Here is an 18,170-nt window from a genome sequence, read left to right as displayed (position 1 = left end):
TAGTTTTACACTCATTTCCAGACAGAAAATATGGCCCCTTGGTTAGGTGAGTGATGTGTGGCTATCACTAGGCCCTTGAAGATAAAAGCCAGGCCCAGTTTAATTGTTGCTGTAGGGCCCACTTTATGGTTCACCTCGGAAGTCCCACAGGCTCTCTGGGAGATCTTAACCTCGACACAACAATCAGTGTTCGTTTAAGTTCCATAATCACAGTCTTGTCTTGAAGCCTTTATTGCTTGTTGGGAAACCAGAAGGTCCTGACTGCAGGTGTTGGACTCTTCCATGTGTGCGTCGACATTTATAGTGTTGTTTTGCAGTGAGTGTGTGTTTGTGGGGGACACACAATCATTCAGGTGTTTTCTCTTCGCAGTACTCGACAGAATTGAAGAAGCTGTACTGTCAAATCGCCAAGACGTGCCCGATCCAGATCAAAGTCCTGACCACGCCACCCGGGGGCGCCGTCATCAGAGCCATGCCCGTTTACAAGAAAGCCGAACACGTGACCGAGGTGGTGAAGAGGTGTCCGAACCACGAGCTGAGCCGCGAGTTCAACGATGGTACGTTCTCTCTCCTTCTCCGCCTCTGTTGAAAAGCTGCGAACCGTCAGTTAATGCTCCGTGGTTGCAGGTCAGATCGCCCCGCCTAGTCACCTGATCCGGGTGGAGGGGAACAGCCACGCTCAGTACGTGGAGGACACCATCACTGGAAGACAGAGCGTCCTGGTGCCTTATGAGCCTCCTCAGGTGAGGAACCCTCGACACACAAGCTATTTAGAAGTATATTGGTAAAAGAACGCTGAATTAAACATTTCAAATATTGAAACTTTGGATTATTTTGATTGAAATGTTGCTGTTTTTTTTAATTTTGCATGTAAAAAATATATTGGATTCAATAGTTTATACGTTAAAAGGATAAATTGTTTTTTAATTGAATAATAAAAAACTTTAAAGTAATTAAATTAAAATTTAAAAATATTTTCAGATTGATTACATTTTTTACATGTAGAGTTTGATACTATAATTCCAATAACTCAAAAAGAATTAAATGTTCTCTCTCTTCTGGCCTTTAAAATTCCATATAAAAATGTGTGTACTAAGGGAGTACTGAGCTATTGATCGATCAGTCACGTGATCGTCTGTGCGTCGCATGATTTGCTGAAAAGATTCAAGTAGCTTGGGTCAAAAATACGAATAAGATGATGTTGAAGTTTGGTTTGAATTATTGAAATTTGAGTAGAAAACTATATGTGTAAAACAAAAAATGTAATTAAAAAAAAATATTTCAACTTAAAATGGGACATTTGAATTAAATTAATAAAATTAAAAAAACATTAACATCCTTTAAAAAAAACATTTTAATTATATAGGTCACAGTTCTTAAATTAAACCTTTCAATGTTCTGATGGCGCTGATGTACTTCAATAAGAATCAGATGTTCTAGAATATACTTTAAGAAATAGAATTAGTGTGAGCATCAGTGAATATTAAAAACAAACAAACATAGTACAATCATAAAAACTCCTCCACTAGCCAAGTTTTTGCCAAAATAATCTCCACACCCTTTTAAGATTATGTTTTAACTGGAAGCAAGATTCTGCAGTAGAAAAATGACCTCATGAGTTGAGAGCTGCAGGCGAGACGTCAGATTTGTCAACACACTTTAGTTTGAAGCTGAATCCACAACTCTTTCCAGTCTCTGACTCTGAGCCGCTTCTTTCCTGCAGGTGGGAACTGAATTCACCACCATCTTGTACAACTTCATGTGCAACTCCAGCTGTGTGGGGGGGATGAACCGACGCCCCATCCTCATCATCGTCACCCTGGAGACCAGAGAGTAAGACACTGTGACACACACCCTCGAACCATGACGGGTTCTGACCCTCCGTGCTCCCTCAGCGGGCAGGTGTTGGGGCGCCGCTGCTTCGAGGCCAGGATCTGTGCGTGCCCAGGCCGAGACAGGAAGGCGGACGAGGACAGCATCCGCAAGCAACACGTGACGGACGGTACAAAGAACAGTGATGGTACGAAGCGCCGTAAGTAACGCTGGTGCTGGTGGTGGTCTTTGTAGCTTCTAGTCTCCGCTACTTTTTCGCTGGTTCCCAGTCCTGCTCTGCTTCAAGGCTCTGGCTCAGCACGACACTCACGCCCTCTCCTCTCCGCAGCATTCCGCCAAGTCTCCCATGGCATCCAGGTGTCCACCCTGAAGAAGAGGAGGTCCACAGACGAAGAGGTCTTCTGTTTGCCCGTAAGTCTCCCCCTCGCCTCCTCTGTCTCTCCCCCGGGGCTCCGACTCACCCGTCTCCCCCTGTTGCTCTGCAGATTAAAGGCCGAGAGATCTACGAGATGTTGGTGAAAATCAAAGAGTCTCTGGAGCTCATGCAGTTCCTGCCCCAGCACACGATCGAGTCGTACCGACAGCAGCAGCAGAACCTCCTGCAGAAACAGTGAGTCCGAGTCCACAATGCTCTTCAACTGTCAGTCACATGACGGGTCAACGTGTTTGAGACTGAACACACTTGGTATTGGTTCAGAAAATAGTCAAACTAAGAACAGAAACTACCTTCAACTCACTCCTCCTTCCTCTTTTTCATCCTTCTTTCTCCGTTTATATCTCCAAACCCATCTATCTTCATCTCATTTCCAGAGAACTCCAGAGGGAAGTCTGTCTAATCCAATCAAAAACAAATGAGTGAAGTCAGGATATTTACATGCAGTATACGTAAACTTTATATAAAAATTTGATTTGGTTTCAGCCAAATGCTTATGTTAACTAGCTTGTGAGCTGCATAAGATGACTTTGCAGGCCAGGGCTGGAGTTTGACACATGCACTATTCAAATTCTAGAAAAATGTCAAGCGACTTGAAAAAAAACCTTGTTAAAATAAACCAGGAACTACTTCTCATTTGATTTGAGTAAAAAGAATGAAAACTAAAAAGATTTAAAACAATTCCAATTTTAAGTTTGTGAAATAATTAATTTAAATTGCTTCACTTAAGTGTACGTTTTAAATGAGTGTTCCATAAAATTAAAATTAAAATGTCGGAAATGGTGTTAAAAGTGCTGTAAAGAACATTTATTCGAAGATATTTTGTGCTGAAAGTGGCTTAAGAAGGTGAATCCTGCTCAGACTTCAGTCTGTATCCATAGCTGGGTTAAGAAAAAGCAATAAAGGGGTTAAAATTAATAAATTAATCACATGTTAAAGTAAGTAAACATCTCTCAGCAGCCTCCTCAGAGGCCTCACATGTTCTGTGAAGAGTCTCCTGCTGCTCTGCTCTCCGCCCAGAAGAGCCTCAGAGAAGTGAAAATGATAGTTTGACGACACGCAGGTGATAATGACGGCTTGTGTTCGTGAGATCACTGTGATGTGATGACGCTCTCAAACAAAAACACCCATGAAAACACAAGCACCGCTTTTAAAACATTTCTCAAACCTGCCTAGCTGTGGGATCATCTGGGAGCGACCTCCCGTAAACTCCATGTTGCATCAGATGCTTGAGGAGATGTTGGAGAATTAAAAAAAAAAAAAGTCAAGTCAACTGTTATAGAATCATCATTCAAATTGTCGTGTTTGTGAGAAGATTCTTCTAAAGCTTCAATCAAAAATATTCTCTCCTCTGAGTGAAGACTTGAGAGCCGCACCTTTCCTTTTCTGTCTGGCGCGCTTCGTTCTGCTGCCATTTGTTGTCCCACAGCGACACCTGCTGGACAATGCTTTCTGTTTTCCCTCCTTATCTCTGCTCTCTCTTCTGTGGTTCCTCCTGCAGTCTGATCCAGGCTCGGCTGGGTAACCAGCTGCTGGAACCTGCGGGGGAGCAGCAGCGGCGCAGATACAGCTCCTCCTGAAACCCACATTCCTTCCTCTCCTCCTCCTGCCGGGAACTCCTTCATTTTCCTCTCCTCCTCTCTCTGCTGTGTTTTCCGGAGTCTTCCCGACGGACAGTGAACTTTTCCGGATGTCAGACTCTCTGCTGGATCTACTTTGATGAACTCTCGTGCTCCAGCTTTCTGACGCCTGCTGTGATTTGAGCTTCAGCAGAGCCGGACTCTTGTAATGCTGGCCATGATCTTGACTGCAGGACAGTTTCTAAGTCTGTTTGAAACAGATGTTGTGTTTGAGCCGCTGCACTGGTGCTCCAGATATAACAATAAATAGCTTGATTTGACTTGAACGTGAGCCTCCTTCGCTCCTCGTGTCTGACCGTCTGCTACACTGTGAGCATCTTTCCATGTCTGTGATTGGTCAGACTTCAGAGGTCAACGTGATCTTACTTTATTGATCTTCCTCCACTTTTTTAGTAGTTATTTTCTATTTAAATCTAATTAATATACATTTTTATCATTTTACTTTAATTATTTTTATATTTTTCAATCTTTTGAAATAGTTTATAATTTATATTTATTTTTATTATATAATAAATGATTTATTTTAAAATAATATTGCATCTTTATACATCTATTTAGATTATATGTTGTTATATATACAATTAAAAGAACAAACATTATCATTTATTTGTTTTAATTTTTTTATTTTATCTATAATAATTGTTTTTGAATCTATTATCATTTTAATTGTTTCCATTTTCATTTAATTATATTTACAATTATTGGAAAATAGATGATTATTTATTTATTTATTTTAATTATAGTTTTCATCATTTTTTTTTATTATTATTTAATTTAAATGTACATGTTTTAAATTTTAAAGTAATATATGTCTGTGGATTCTAATTATTAATTTATTTTTGATCTTTATTATAGTTTTTTTCTTGTATCAATTTATATATATACAATATGATTACTTTATTTTTTATTTATTGTTTTAAGTATTATTTATATGATTTTACATTTATATTTGATTACAAGTACAATTATTAAAGTTAAAGGTTTAATAATAATAATAATAATAATAATAATAATAATAATCTCTTTTTATATAGCGTAATGCATTTTAATTATTTGTATGTATAATATTTTCAATTAGAATATACAGGACTAATAATGTAGTAAACTTTTTTTAATGTATTTTGTTTTTTAGTATCATTTGTATTATTTCCATATTTATTTAGTAATATATACATTTATTAGAATATACATTATTATTGACTTATTTCTAATTATTTCTGATATTTTCCTTTTTTTGATTTAGTTGTTCAAGGTTGAGAGGGTCTTGAATGCGTCACGCTGCACACATGAGTTCATCTTCTCAGACAAACATTTTCCTGGACAGACTTTGAATAAAAACTAAAACCTTCATATTCCTGCATCATGAGCTAACCGGACCTCCTCTCTCCTCAGGACCTCCATGAGCTCCCAGTCCTCCTTCGGTCCCAGCTCTCCCACCCACGGGAAAGTCAACAAGCTGCCGTCCGTCAGCCAGCTGATCAACCCTCAGCAGAGGAACACCCTGACCCCCTCCAGCATGTCCGGCGGCCTCACCGACAGTAAGTGACCTTTATGTTCCTCCTCCTGCCCCCCCGCTCCCCCCCCCCCGCTCGGCTGCTCCGCCTCTAGAGCCGCATGTTCAGACGGGCAGGTCTTAGAGGCCCCTGAGAGCTTCCTCTTCATGTACCCCCCTCGGCCTCGTGTGCGTCAGCGGGTCCTTTCTCTGTCGTGTCGGGGGTCACCTCTGCATGCCCCCCCTCCCCCGTTACCGTCGGCTTACAGTAGCTCCTTTTGTCTCTGCAGTGACTCCCATGATGGGCACTCACATCCCCATGAACGACATGAGTTCACTGAGCCCCACACATGCACTGCAGTCCCAGCTGCCCCTGGTGCCCTCCTCCCACTGTACCCCCCCTCCTCCATACCCCATGGACAGCAGCATCTCCAGGTACCTCGTCCAGCCTGCTTACATCTTCTCCTTCGTGCTGCATGACGAGTAGAGCCAGACTCTTGACACCCACAAGTATTTGCTAGAGTTGAACTAACACTGATGTCGTGATATAGAGATGGTTGTTGTTTTAGTGCGAGAGATACACTCTTTTCTTATCTTAAAGTGGGGGGACAGTGACACCTTCTGGTGTGAGAGTGGCACAGAAACAAGTATTTACAGCTGCCACTCGATTTTCACGTGATTCTTCTCATGTGAGAGGAGGGGAGGGAAGAGGGGGATGAGAGGACAGTGGCACACAGCTGGACCCCCTCAGCTGGTAGACTTTATATGCTGGGCCTGTAGTGATGGGTTGATGAGGCTTCATGAAACATGTTGTGAACCCATTGTACCATTGTGAAACAGCTGTGTAGTGAAGACGCTGTATCATAAAACAGCTGTGTAATGAAGACACTGTATCATGATACAGCTGTGTAGTCAAGAGACTCTATTGTGAAACAGCTGTGTAGTGAAGACACTGTATCATAAAACAGCTGTGTAGTAAAGACACTGTATCATGAAACAGCTGTGGAGTAAAGACACTGTATGATGATACAGCTGTGTAATGAAGACAATGTATCATAAAAAAGCTGTGTAGTGAAGACACTGTATCATGATACAGCTGTGTAGTGAAGACACTGTATCATAAAAAAGCTGTGTAGTGAAGACCCTGTATCATGATACAGCTGTGTAGTGAAGACCCTGTATCATGATACAGCGGTGTAGTGAAGACACTGTATCATGAAACAATTGTGAAGTGAGGATACTGTATCATGAAACAGCTGTGTAGTGAAGTGAAGACACTGTATCATAAAACAGCTCTGTAGTGAAGACACTTTATCATGAAACAATTGTGTAATGAAGACAGTGTTTCATAATCAGCTGTGTAGTGAAGACACTGTATCATGAAACAATTGTGTAGTATAGACACTGTTTCATAATCAGCTGTGTAGTGAAGACACTGTGTCATGAAACAGCTGTGTAGTGAAGACACTGTATCATGAAACAATTGTGTAGTGAAGACACTGTATCATGAATCAACTGTGTAGAGAAGACACTGTATCATGATACAGCTGTGTAGTGAAGACACTGTATCATAAAACAGCTGTGTAGTGAAGACACTGTATCATGAATCAGTTGTGTAGAGAAGACACTGTATCATGATACAGCTGTGTAGTGAAGACACTGTATCATGATACAGCTGTGTAGTGAAGACACTGTATCATGATACAGCTGTGTAGTGAAGACCCTGTATCATGATACAGCGGTGTAGTGAAGACACTGTATCATGAAACATGTAGTAAAGACACTGTATCATAAAATAGCTGTGTAGTGAAGACACTGTATCATGAAACATGTAGTAAAGACACTGTATCATTAAACAGCTGTGTAGTGAAGACACTGTATCATGATACAACTGTAAATTGAATACACTGTTTCATGAAACAGCTGTGTAGTGAAGACACTGTATCATGAAACATGAAGTGTAGTAAAACACTGTACCATGAAACATGTAGTGAAGACACTGTATCATGAAACATGTAAAGAAGACACTGTATCATGAAATAATTGTGTAGTTAAGTCACTGTCTCGTGAAACAGCTGTGTAGTGAAGACAGTGTATCATGAAACAGCTGTGTAGTGAAGCGTCTCGGTCGTGTTGTGTTAGTAATGTTGTGTGTCTGAAGTGTGTCACTGACGTGTCTCCTCCACCTGCAGCTTCCTCATACGGCTGGGCTGCGCAGGCTGCATGGATTACTTCACAGCACAGGGCCTAACCAACATCTACCAGATTGAGAACTATAACATGGAGGTGAGCCCTTGCCTATCCCACAGCAGTCAGTAGGTGGCGACGAGGGGCTCCCGCCACCTGCCTATACTAACGCTGCCCTGTGTAATGACCACCAGGACCTGTCCAGGCTCAAGATCCCTGCCGAGTTCCAGCACATCATCTGGAAGGGCATCATGGAGCACCGACAGGCCATGGATTTTTCCCCCCCGCCCCACATAGTGCGCACCACCAGCGGGGCCTCCTCCGTCAGCATGGGCTCCTCTGAGGCCCGAGGCGAGCGCGTCATCGACGCCGTGCGCTTCACCCTCCGTCAGACCATCTCTTTCCCGCCGCGGGACGAGTGGTCCGACTTCTCCTTCGACCTGGATTCTCGCCGCAACAAACAGCAGCGCATCAAGGAGGAGGGGGAGTAAAGGACGCCATCTTGCCCCCCAGTTTTTTTACCCTCCCGTCCCCCCCGCCCCCGTCCCCCCCCCCGCTGGTGGAACATTTCAAACTCTCGCTCACGTAGAAATGCACTTAACTTCCGTGATTCTGCAGAGATTGTTGAGCATTCTGTGGTGGTCGCTTGAGAGCACTTAAGAAGAGTTTCTGTAAAGTGTTATTCCTCCATTTCCCAGTGGAAAGTGTGTTCATCATGTCCCGTCTGTGCTCGTGCATTTCCTCTGTGGCAGAAGTCAGCGATGATTGTAAACATTTCAACATTTCCCTGTCGAAGTATTATGGTCCTTATTTCTGCTTCTATTACAGTCATTACCTTTTTATTTTTGTATACGTGTTGTGCGTCCGGCGCCTGTGCGTGTCGGCGATGTAGCCGTTCTTATGCTCGCAGTGTTGGACCGTCGGATGACTGAGCGCCTCGGACAAGTATTTCAAAGTCATCGGTGGTTGTTTTACTGAAACCTGATCCATCAAAAGCCCAGAAACCCTTTGATACACATGTATATAAATTTGTATAGTTGTTTTTTTTTTTTTAAAACCTCCCGAGAAACATGATGATGTGAATATTCTGCCTGATTTTGACCGGAGAAGCACTCGCCGTGTTGGCCTCCACGCCGCCATGATCAAACTCCATGTACGCCTTCATGCTTTTCCAATTTTTTTTGTACAATGTTTTGTAAATATTGAGGGTATTTTGATATAAATCTGAAATAAACGTCCACCTTGTTGGATTGCATGTTAACCTCTGTCTGCGTCTTTTATTTTGACAATATGTTGAGGGTCGCGGCGGCAGCAGTCGGAGCAGAGAGGCCCAGACTTTCCCTTTTATCAAAAACTTTTTTAAAAATGTAATTCCTTACAATGACATATGGGGGCGCAATGAATCACAAAAGTTCTTCAAAAAACTTTAATGTCGTCTTCAATAAAGCACGTGATTGTGTTTCAAGTCAAAAACGATCCATTCAAGGTTGACCTTCATCAGTTGTATCTACACAGACCTGATCAAACTATTTACAGCCCAGAAAAGAACATCTTTGTACAAAGTTCTACAGACGTTACTCCACTTCCGTCACGTGAGCCACCTCCATCTCCATGGTCTGGATGGCCTCTGGCACCTCCTCCTCCTCCTCCTCCTCCTCCAGCTTGGCTCCGGTCAGAGCCTGCTGGGCCAGGACGTAGTTGACCACCTGCATGATGCTCTGGTCCGACAGCGTGGACACGGGGGCTTCGCCGATGGTCTGGACCGCCTCCACGGCCCCCACCGTCTCCATGGTCTCGTCGGTGATCAGCACCGTCTCGATCTCCTCCGTGGTGACCTCCTCGGCGGGCCTCAGCTCGGGCGGCAGGTCCGAGGACAGGATGCTGACGGCGTGCTCCACCTGCGTGCCCTGGTTGTGGAACTGCAGCGTGTCCTTCTCCAGCATGATCTTGCAGGGCAGGTTGGCCTCGTGGTACTTGGACATGTGTTTGCGTAGCGTGCGGGCGTCGATGTGGGCCTCGTGGCACAGCGGGCACACGTACGGACGCTCGCCCGTGTGAGTCCGCACGTGACGCTTGAGCGAGCGGGCGTCGGCCCAGGCCACGCCGCAGGTCAGACACTCGAAGGGCTTCACTCCTGCAACGGAACGTGAAGCTAAAACACAGCTCGACTCAAAGTGCATGTTTGACATCAAACCATTTTAACCATTGAACCCTTGTAGTGACAGGAAGCTGCTGCAGCGGATTTATCCAAAACCTTTAAAGAGTTGATTGAGGATGTTTTTGCTTCTTAAAACACACATTTTATTAAAATTCCTTTTTGTTTTATCTTTTTTCTAATTATGATAGTGTATTAATTTGCGATAATCCAAGGTACTGTCTGTAAAAATCAGTGGTACAACTGAAAATCTGAGGTAATGCTCTGGTATAACTGTGGAAATCGGAGGTATTACTCTGGTATAATTGTGGAAATCTGAGGTATTACTATGGTATAACTGTGGAAATCTGAGGTATTACTCTGGTATAATTGTGGAAATCTGAGGTATTACTCTGGTATAACTGTGGAAATCTGAGGTATTACTCTGGTATAACTGTGGAAATCTGAGGTATTACTCTGGTATAACTGTGGAAATCTGAGGTATTACTCTGGTATAACTGTGGAAATCTGAGGTATTACTCTGGTATAATTGTGGAAATCTGAGGTATTACTCTGGTATAACTGTGGAAATCTGAGGTATTACTCTGGTATAACTGTGGAAATCTGAGGTATTACTCTGGTATAATTGTGGAAATCTGAGGTATTACTCTGGTACAATTGTGGAAATCTGAGGTATCACTCTGGTATATAACTCTGCCGGAATCTGAGGTATTACTCTGGTATAACTGTGAGGATCTGAGGTATTACTCTGGTATAACTGTGAGAATCTGAGGTATTACTCTGGTATAACTGTGAGGATCTGAGGTGTTACTCTGTGGTATAACTGTGAAAATCTGAGGTATTATTCTGGTATAACTGTGGAAATCCGAGGTATTACTCTGGTATAACTGTGAGGATCTGAGGTATTACCCTGGTATAACTGTGATGATCTGAGGTATTACTCTGGTATAACTGTGAGGATCTGAGGTATTACTCTGGTATAACTCTGAGGTATTACTCTGGTATAACTCTGTGGTATTACTCTGGTATAACTCTGCCAAAGTCTGAGGTATTACTCTGTGGTATAACTGTGAAAATCTGAGGTATTATTCTGTAGTATAGCTGCAAAAGTCTGAGGTATTACTCTGAGGTATAACTCTGCCAAAATCTGAGGTATTACTCTGTGGTATAACTGTGAACATCTGAGGTATTACTCTGTGGTATAACTGCAAAAGTCTGAGGTATTATTCTGTAATATAACTGCGAAAGTCTGAGGTATTACTGTGTCGTATAACTGCAAAAGTTTGAGGTATTACTCTGTGGACTGACAATGTGTTAGAATGAGTACATGAGAAACTGATAACATCCAGTACAATCAAACATAAAATATATATTATTTATGTTTTTCCTCCTGTCAAGACTTCAACAGCGAAGCACCAGTCGCTACTTTACAATAGAGACATTTCTGCCTAGAACTCTAAAAAGATGGATGAAGTATCACTTGAAGTATTTATTAAAACAGGTCATTATTTGGTACATTTATCATTGAGGAACATTAAAGAAAAACACTCACCCTGGTGGTTGTTGATGTGGCGTCTGTACTCGCGCAGCTGCGTGAACTTGCGGCCGCACTGCTCGCACTTCCTCTCCAGGTTCTGCTTGATGCGGCCCTTCTTCCCGTGCGTGGCCTTCTTCACGTGCCTGCGGAACAGAGCCTTCTCGAAGAACTCCTTCCCGCACACGTTGCACCTGCGGAGACGGCAGTGGTCAGTGGCGCAGTGGACAGAGTGGCGAGGTAGGGGCGCAGGACTCACTTGTAGGGCTCGGCCACGCTGTGAGACTTGACGTGAGAGTACCAGTCCTTCTTCCAGCTGTAGCACTTCCCGCACACCTGGCACTGGAAGGGCTTCAGACCCAGGTGCTTGTTCATGTGCTGCTGCAGGTCCTTGGCCTCGAAGAACTTCTTGTCGCAGCTGCGGGAGACACACCGTCAGAGACCGGGGGGCGAGAGGTCAGAGGTCGGCGGCGGACTCACTGTTTGCAGGCGTGCTGGCGCGTCTCCGGCCGCGGCTTGTGCTTCTTCAGGTGCTTGCTCAGGGTGGACGCCCGGAAGAAGGTCTCGCCGCAGGTGTTGCACAGGTACTTGGACTCACCTGGGACACAGAGCTGGGGGTGAGCGGGGCGACCCGTGACGGACGGGGCGAGGGTGAGAACTGACCGGTGTGCAGGCTGGTGTGCTCCTCCATGCTGCGCCGGCTCATGAAGGTCTTCTGACAGTACTGACACTGGAACTGCTTGGAGACGTCGTGCAGCGCCCGGTGCATCTTCAGGCTGTGCTTGTGGGTGAAGCTCTTGCCGCAGACCTTGCAGGAGTGCGGCCTCACGCCCGTGTGGTTCAGCATGTGGATGCGCAGCGAGTACAGCTTGGGGAGCGTCTTCCCGCAGATGTCGCACACGAACTCCCGCTTGACGTTCGGCGACTTGTCCTCCAGCTTCGAGCCGTCGCCGTTTTCGGCGCCCGGGTCCGACGGAGGCTTGGTGGGAACCCTCTGGCTGGTCTTCTTCTTGTGCCGGGCCAGGTGGGCCCTCAGGGAGGCGGCGTACTGGAACTCTTTGTTGCACATCTGAGAGCAGAGAGACACGGGGAGTCAACTTCCTGGACCGCGGCGTCAAAACACCTGCACCAGACTCACGCTGCACTTGTATCCTCGCGACTTCTCGTGCTTCAGCGAGTGCATGATGAGGGAGTAGCGTCTCTGGAAGCTCAGGCCGCACTCCGCGCACGTGTGCTCGCCCTCGACGGCGCCCTCTGCTGGTCGGACGTCCTCGCTCGCTTCGGTTTGGGCCTGTCCGAGATCGGCCTCAGCCATGTCTGTGCTGAGCTGCGCCGCCGCCGCCGCCACCTCCACCACACTGGACTCGACTGTCGAGGGTTCGACTCCCGAGGGGGCCTGACTCTGCACCGGCTGTTTAGGGGGTCTCCCCCTCCTCTTGGGCACCGGGGACACCTGGATACACACAAGTTCAGACTGCAGCAGCAGAGGGCAGTATAGACGTGGTAAAACTCTCAAGTGGTTTTAAGCAGTGTTGAGAAAGTTAGTTGAAATGACTAACTTGGTTACTGTTACACTAGTTTAAAAGTAACTCCGTCAAACTAGGCAAAGTTCACTTTTGAAAGAGGGAGAAGGTCAAATTTGTCAGTGTATGGTTGGATACTGTGAGTAAAAAAAGATCTGAAAAAGGTAGAAACAAAATTGAAATGAAACAAAAAAATCTTAAAACAGGATCATGTATTCCAGATTACAATGGAATAATGTAAACAAATATACAGGGCCAGTGAAGTCCGATTTAAAATAAAACCCAATTAAAATCTACTATATCATAACACGTATATGTATATATATTAGATATTCATTCTTAACCATCAAAAATGATAAAAATAGATACCATTAAATACGTCACAGACAGATGTTGTACATGTAGGGTTTAAAGCCACGAACTGATGATTGAGTCTGTTGCTCTACAGGTGAGTTAATAGAGTTGAACAGTGGAGTTGGATCACAGTATAAAACACAGAGAAGGATAATGTAGTCCAGAAAGCGTGTATTGTCCACCACTGAAATTGTGCAGATGAATTAATAAAAAACAAGCCTGTTTATATCGCATTAATGATGCATGTGTTAACGGTAAGTTATCAGTTACAGCAGTATTGCAAGATGTAACTGGTTTTGTGTTTTTGAGACTCCTGTGTTGGTCTCATGTTGTCTTGACTTTTTTAAGCATATATTTTATTGGGTATCGTTTTGATTTCGTGCTTTGTGACCCTGGTCTGGAAAAGTGCTCTACAAATATAAATTACTTACTCACTTACATACTAAATCAGAACAAACTAAAAGACTAAAACACGTCATACCTTTGTTGTAACGACGCCCGCGGGCGAAGGAGCTACTTTGTCCTCCTCCTCCTCCTCCGTGCCCATGTGCAGGCGAGCGTACCCCCCCTCCACCATCGAGCGCTGCCGTAGACGCCTCCTCTTTGTGTCGTCGCTCATCATCTGATCCTCTTCCTGGCTCTCATCGACATAGGAGTCCTCCAGTTTGACCGGTACAAACTCCTCCAACGCCTTCTTCACTTTGGCCGGACGCCCTCGTTTACGAGGGGCAGCGACAACTGCTGGAGGTTCGAGGGCCGCCGCCGCCTCCTGGGGTCCCTCCTGGGGTCCCTCCTTCTCCTCCTCCACTTCTGAGACTCTGTCTATGTTGACCAATAAGGCTTCCTCAGCTTGAGGCTGATCCATCGCCAGGCAGGCGGAGACGACGGCGAGGGATTCGCTGGCTCCTGCTTGTCCACTGTGGGTCACCACCGTCATGGTCTCCTCCGCCATGTCTTCTGCACAGTGGGAGATCACCGTGACGCCGCCTTCCTGCTGGCTCTGCACGCCGTGAGAGATCAGAGTCACGGTCTCCGCCTGTCCGTCCACGACCATCTGAGCCACGTCCCCGTCCGTGCTCTCGGTAACCACGGCCTGCTCGGGGTCCACAAAACCCACCGGTTCCCCGGGCGCGCCGCTGTGAGTGACCATCGCCCTGCCGTCGCCGTTGATGGTGACCGTGTAGATGCCGGACTCTTCTGAGGGCGCCTCCTGCCCGCCGGCCTCGCACGTCAATACGGTGTGGATGTCTCCCTGCTGGTACACCGTCAGCTTCTGCTCCTCCACCTGCTTGTGCACCGACTCGCAGATCTGCAGCACCTCGTTCATGAGCAGGTGACGGGCCAGGTTGGCGATGTCGGCCATGATGCAGAAGTTGAACGACAAGAGGGACGTGTAGGCAAAGTCCAGCAGTGGGAGGAAGGTGGCCTTGGTGAACCCTGGAGACAAGAGTTAATGGAAGTTAATGCCGGATTAACATTGTGTTGTCGATAATTATTATGACAAAAATAACTCTTAGCAGCAGCGACAAGTCCAAGTTCTGATGGATCAAGTCAATTCCTTCATGAAAGAAATACAATGAAAACACACCATGTGACAATTCTCACAATTCCCATGTCCTGTTTCAACTTTTTTTCTATTGAAATCAAAATCGCGATTAAATAGAATACAATTACCTTGAAGAGACACTTGCTCTGACTGTACAGCAGGTGGCGGTATGTGTATTAAAAGTCACAGTTGTGATCCACCAAAAAGGAGAAAGCTTAAAATTATGAGAGGGAGGGCAGGAGAACAACAACTGCATGAAGGTTTCCTTTTTTTCCACATGTAGTCGAAATATACTTTCGTATACTATATTCAATTGGTGTAGCCAAAACTGTGTTGTTTTTTTTTAATCTTATTTTCTGTGACTTTTTAATAGATGCAAACTGTAAGATCCACATATTCACACGATGTTTGGGAGTTGATTCTTTTTTTTTTTCACTCTTAATTTGTGAGGTATTTGTTATATTGTCTATCAATGTCTTGTGCAGAGTTGTGTTATTTATTCTTTTATTTAACAGTTCAAATTTTAATATAATATTTTATTGAAGACCATTTATGTACCAATCAATGAATCTCCTACCATCATAATATACAGACCTGACATTCTATTAAATATCGTGTTGATGATTCTCTTGTAAACTAAATTGCAATGTTGGTAAAAACTAAAAAATAGCCATTTTCCCCAAATCTTTCAGCCCTTCTCACAAAGCGTATTATTCATCCCTGTGTGATGAACAATGATTTACCTGAGAGCTCGATGACAGCTTCATGCGTGGTCGTGGCACCTTTCTCAAAGAAGAGCTCCTTGAAGTACTCGCTGCAGGCGGCGAGGACAGCCTTGTGAGCTCGGTACTCTTCGCCCTCGATCAGCAGGGTGATGTCGCAGAACTGGTTGCTGACGCGCTGCTCGTTGAGTTTGTTCAGCATGGTCTGGCCGTGATCCGACAGGAACTGATTCACTTCACCTTTACTGTCCACCTGAGACGAGCAGCGCAAGAAATTTTAAGTTGAGAGAATTAGACTCCATTAAAATAAAAAAAAACGTACAAAGACCAGCTGATGCTTAGCGACGGCGCCTGCACTCGTCTGTCCGCCTGGATAATTAAGACCGTCGCCTCCTTCCTCATCCAGGTCTTCATCCGTGTCCTCGACGAAACGTGAAGCCGCTCGACGTCGTGCTCCTTGAGCGTCTTCAACCGACCGCCTGCTTTGACAATGTGCGCACTCTCGGACAATATCCTTCACATTCTTCATGATACCTAAAACAAAAGTCCGTCATTAATCCCACAAATAACTACATATAGCATTGTGTTGATGTGCGGTGATTCTCCATAAAATGTCAACATTATAGAATAACTATTAGTTGTTCTTTTTTTTAAATACTTTTTGGTTTATTAGAAATTACCATTTGTTCTACTTTAGTTCCTAGGAGAGAAAAAGCTATGTCTTAAATGTTTAAATGTTTATGATGGTGATTTTTTTTTGTCATTATTTAAAATACATGACCACGTCAAACACAGTATCGAACACGTAATCCAGCGTCTACATGCATGATCCTCTCACGTCAACTCTCACGGAAAGGTTGACCAGGAGGACACATGTCTCGGGCTGAGTATCGAACTGCGGCTCTTTTGCGGCACCGACCGAGATGCTTTGGTCGTATCGAACATGCATCAAAACTTGATCATCTGTGAAGTTGTCTGAAGAAAATAACAAAAAGTAACAAACATCAGATTGATTGATGAAGCTGTGATTTTATTACCAAGTGTTATTTTGAAGTGGAAATTATTATTTTTCCTCTAAGAAAACAGCTTGGAGTGGAAACTTACCAAAGCTGGACGAATTTAACTCATTATTGTACTATGTGTAATACCTTTTATTTTTTCAGAATTTATCTTTTTGGTCTTGGTCTATTGGTATCAAAAAAAAAATTCAGGAACCAGCATTAAAGTTAAGTTTAGGTATAATTTCCTATCAATATTCTTTGCTAGGATGAAAGATACATTACAATTTTTTTAAAAAAAAACTGATCTGATCCAGCCTTACACCCCAGCTCGGGCTCTGAGGTCTGTGGATCAGAATCTACTGATGGTTCCTCGCACACGGTTCAGGACCAGAGGAGAGAAATCCTTCCAGACTGTTGCTCCTGAGCTTTGGAATGACCTTCCTCTCTCTCTGTGTTTGATGATCTACTGACTCCTTCAAGAAACATCTAAAGACACTATTTTTTGTTCAGGCTTTTTCTTGATTTTCTGGTACTCCTGTTGTGTTATCAGTTTTATCTTGACCTTTAAAGTATATACTTTATTGAATATTGTTTTGATTGTTTAAGCGCTTTGTGACCCTGGTCTGGAAAGCGCTTATACAAATAAAAATGACTTACTTACTTACATTACAAATGTGTTTATTGGAGATGACAGCTAAAAAAGTTCAGACTTCAAATCCAACATAATTTTTGCAGGTCATAAAACAATAACTCTGTTTACACATATTACGTACTTGTCGTATAGTTTGTGGCTTGTAAAAGAGTTAAATAATTTAAATTGAAGCCACACTTCTACTGCAGATTAGAACGCTAGATGGAGCCAGAGTCGTGATAAAATACAACATTTAAAATGTAAAGATGAAGAAAAAAAAACTTGTATTTTGTATTTGTTTTTTAAAAATAAGGAATCTCTCTCTCACCTCTCCACCAGTACTTGTTGGAGATGTAGTCCCAGGTGAGGTTCTGGTTGAGATGCTCTCCTCCATCATTGATGTGCGCCTGGTTGATGAGTTCCTTCCTGCGCTCATCCTGCAGAACCACCTCCAGCTCCGCGAAGTTATCCTGGCCCTTGATCCGGCGTTGGTACAGCAGCTTCCCGTCCCGCACCACGTAACATATCGCCGCCTTGCGGATCTTCCTCTTGGTGTTCCCGGGGGTCCCCGGCGCGTACGGCTCGCGCTCGTCTGTCAGGTAGCGTATGATGGCTAAGTAGCTCTCCTCATTCGACATCTCACAACCCGCGGTTTCTGAGGATAATACGAGCCCTCGTTCACGACAGGGCGCCCCAGTGATGTGTCTTCTATTCGAAGGGTATTTTTACTGACACGCAGGTGCTTCGTAGAATTAAAAAAACAGAAGCAAACGCGAAAATCCTGTTTGTTTTCCAGGGTGGAACTAGAGTTCGACACCGTGAAGGAAGACGGTTACCCGAACAGACAAAATGGCTGCTGCACAACCGGATGTTGCGTATAGAGGCACGGAAGTGGCGCAGAGGTCGTGACTCACCAACAGATGGCGCCATAATATTATAATAATAATCAAGTTCTTTTATTGTCAAATATGCATGTTATGAGACATAAAGCATAAAAGAAATTGTGGTCCTCTCTGACCCACGATGCAAAAACATTAAAGACATTAAACACTTAAAACAATTAAACAGTTAAAGACTTGAACAGACATTAATTAAATTACCAACAAAATTAAATAAATA

The 18,170-nt window shown here is 44.1% G+C and overlaps 2 protein-coding genes across 4 annotated transcripts in view; one reads left to right on the top strand and one right to left on the bottom strand.

The window, feature by feature from the left end:
* The window catches only part of tp63 (tumor protein p63), a 30,638-nt gene extending 21,792 nt beyond the window's left edge, over positions 1–8,846 (top strand). For 2 of the 3 annotated variants that reach the window (XM_087784441.1, XM_087784439.1), the window contains 10 exons: positions 371–557; positions 628–743; positions 1,724–1,833; positions 1,896–2,032; positions 2,162–2,244; positions 2,319–2,443; positions 5,299–5,444; positions 5,689–5,833; positions 7,591–7,684; positions 7,780–8,846. In XM_087784441.1, coding sequence (XP_087640567.1) covers positions 371–557; positions 628–743; positions 1,724–1,833; positions 1,896–2,032; positions 2,162–2,244; positions 2,319–2,443; positions 5,299–5,444; positions 5,689–5,833; positions 7,591–7,684; positions 7,780–8,076 — 1,440 coding nt within the window. In that variant the 3' untranslated portion in view covers positions 8,077–8,846. The remainder of the gene's footprint in view (positions 1–370; positions 558–627; positions 744–1,723; positions 1,834–1,895; positions 2,033–2,161; positions 2,245–2,318; positions 2,444–5,298; positions 5,445–5,688; positions 5,834–7,590; positions 7,685–7,779) is intronic. The other variant, XM_087784440.1, reaches the window with a different exon arrangement.
* Positions 8,847–8,997: 151 nt separating this feature from the next.
* Positions 8,998–17,887, bottom strand: zbtb11 (zinc finger and BTB domain containing 11). The gene is made up of 10 exons (XM_087784438.1): positions 17,380–17,887; positions 15,742–15,953; positions 15,441–15,672; positions 13,633–14,588; positions 12,413–12,727; positions 11,938–12,343; positions 11,755–11,872; positions 11,534–11,692; positions 11,293–11,468; positions 8,998–9,719 (listed from the first exon to the last, which is right to left on the bottom strand). The coding sequence occupies exons 1-10, from the start codon at positions 17,687–17,689 to the stop codon at positions 9,160–9,162; spliced, it is 3,444 nt and encodes a 1,147-aa protein (XP_087640564.1). The 5' UTR covers positions 17,690–17,887; the 3' UTR covers positions 8,998–9,159.
* Between the last annotated feature and the right edge of the window lie 283 nt (positions 17,888–18,170).

This window comes from Callionymus lyra, chromosome 2 (genome assembly GCF_982586985.1).
Source record: "Callionymus lyra chromosome 2, fCalLyr1.hap1.1, whole genome shotgun sequence".
NCBI classification, from domain to species: Eukaryota; Metazoa; Chordata; class Actinopteri; order Syngnathiformes; family Callionymidae; genus Callionymus; species Callionymus lyra.
Note: the sequence above shows the minus strand (reverse complement) of the source record. Positions and strands in the feature narration are given on the sequence as shown.

Excerpts from the sequence above, each read along its gene's own strand:
- zbtb11 (XM_087784438.1), bottom strand. The coding sequence starts at position 17,689 with ATGTCGAATGAGGAGAGCTACTTAGCCATCATACGCTACCTGACAGAC. Across the intron at positions 15,954-17,379 it reads CAACAAGTACTGGTGGAGAG|GTATCATGAAGAATGTGAAG; the intron begins GTGAGAGAGAGA and ends CTTTTGTTTTAG. Across the intron at positions 15,673-15,741 it reads CTAAGCATCAGCTGGTCTTT|GTGGACAGTAAAGGTGAAGT; the intron begins GTACGTTTTTTT and ends TGCTCGTCTCAG.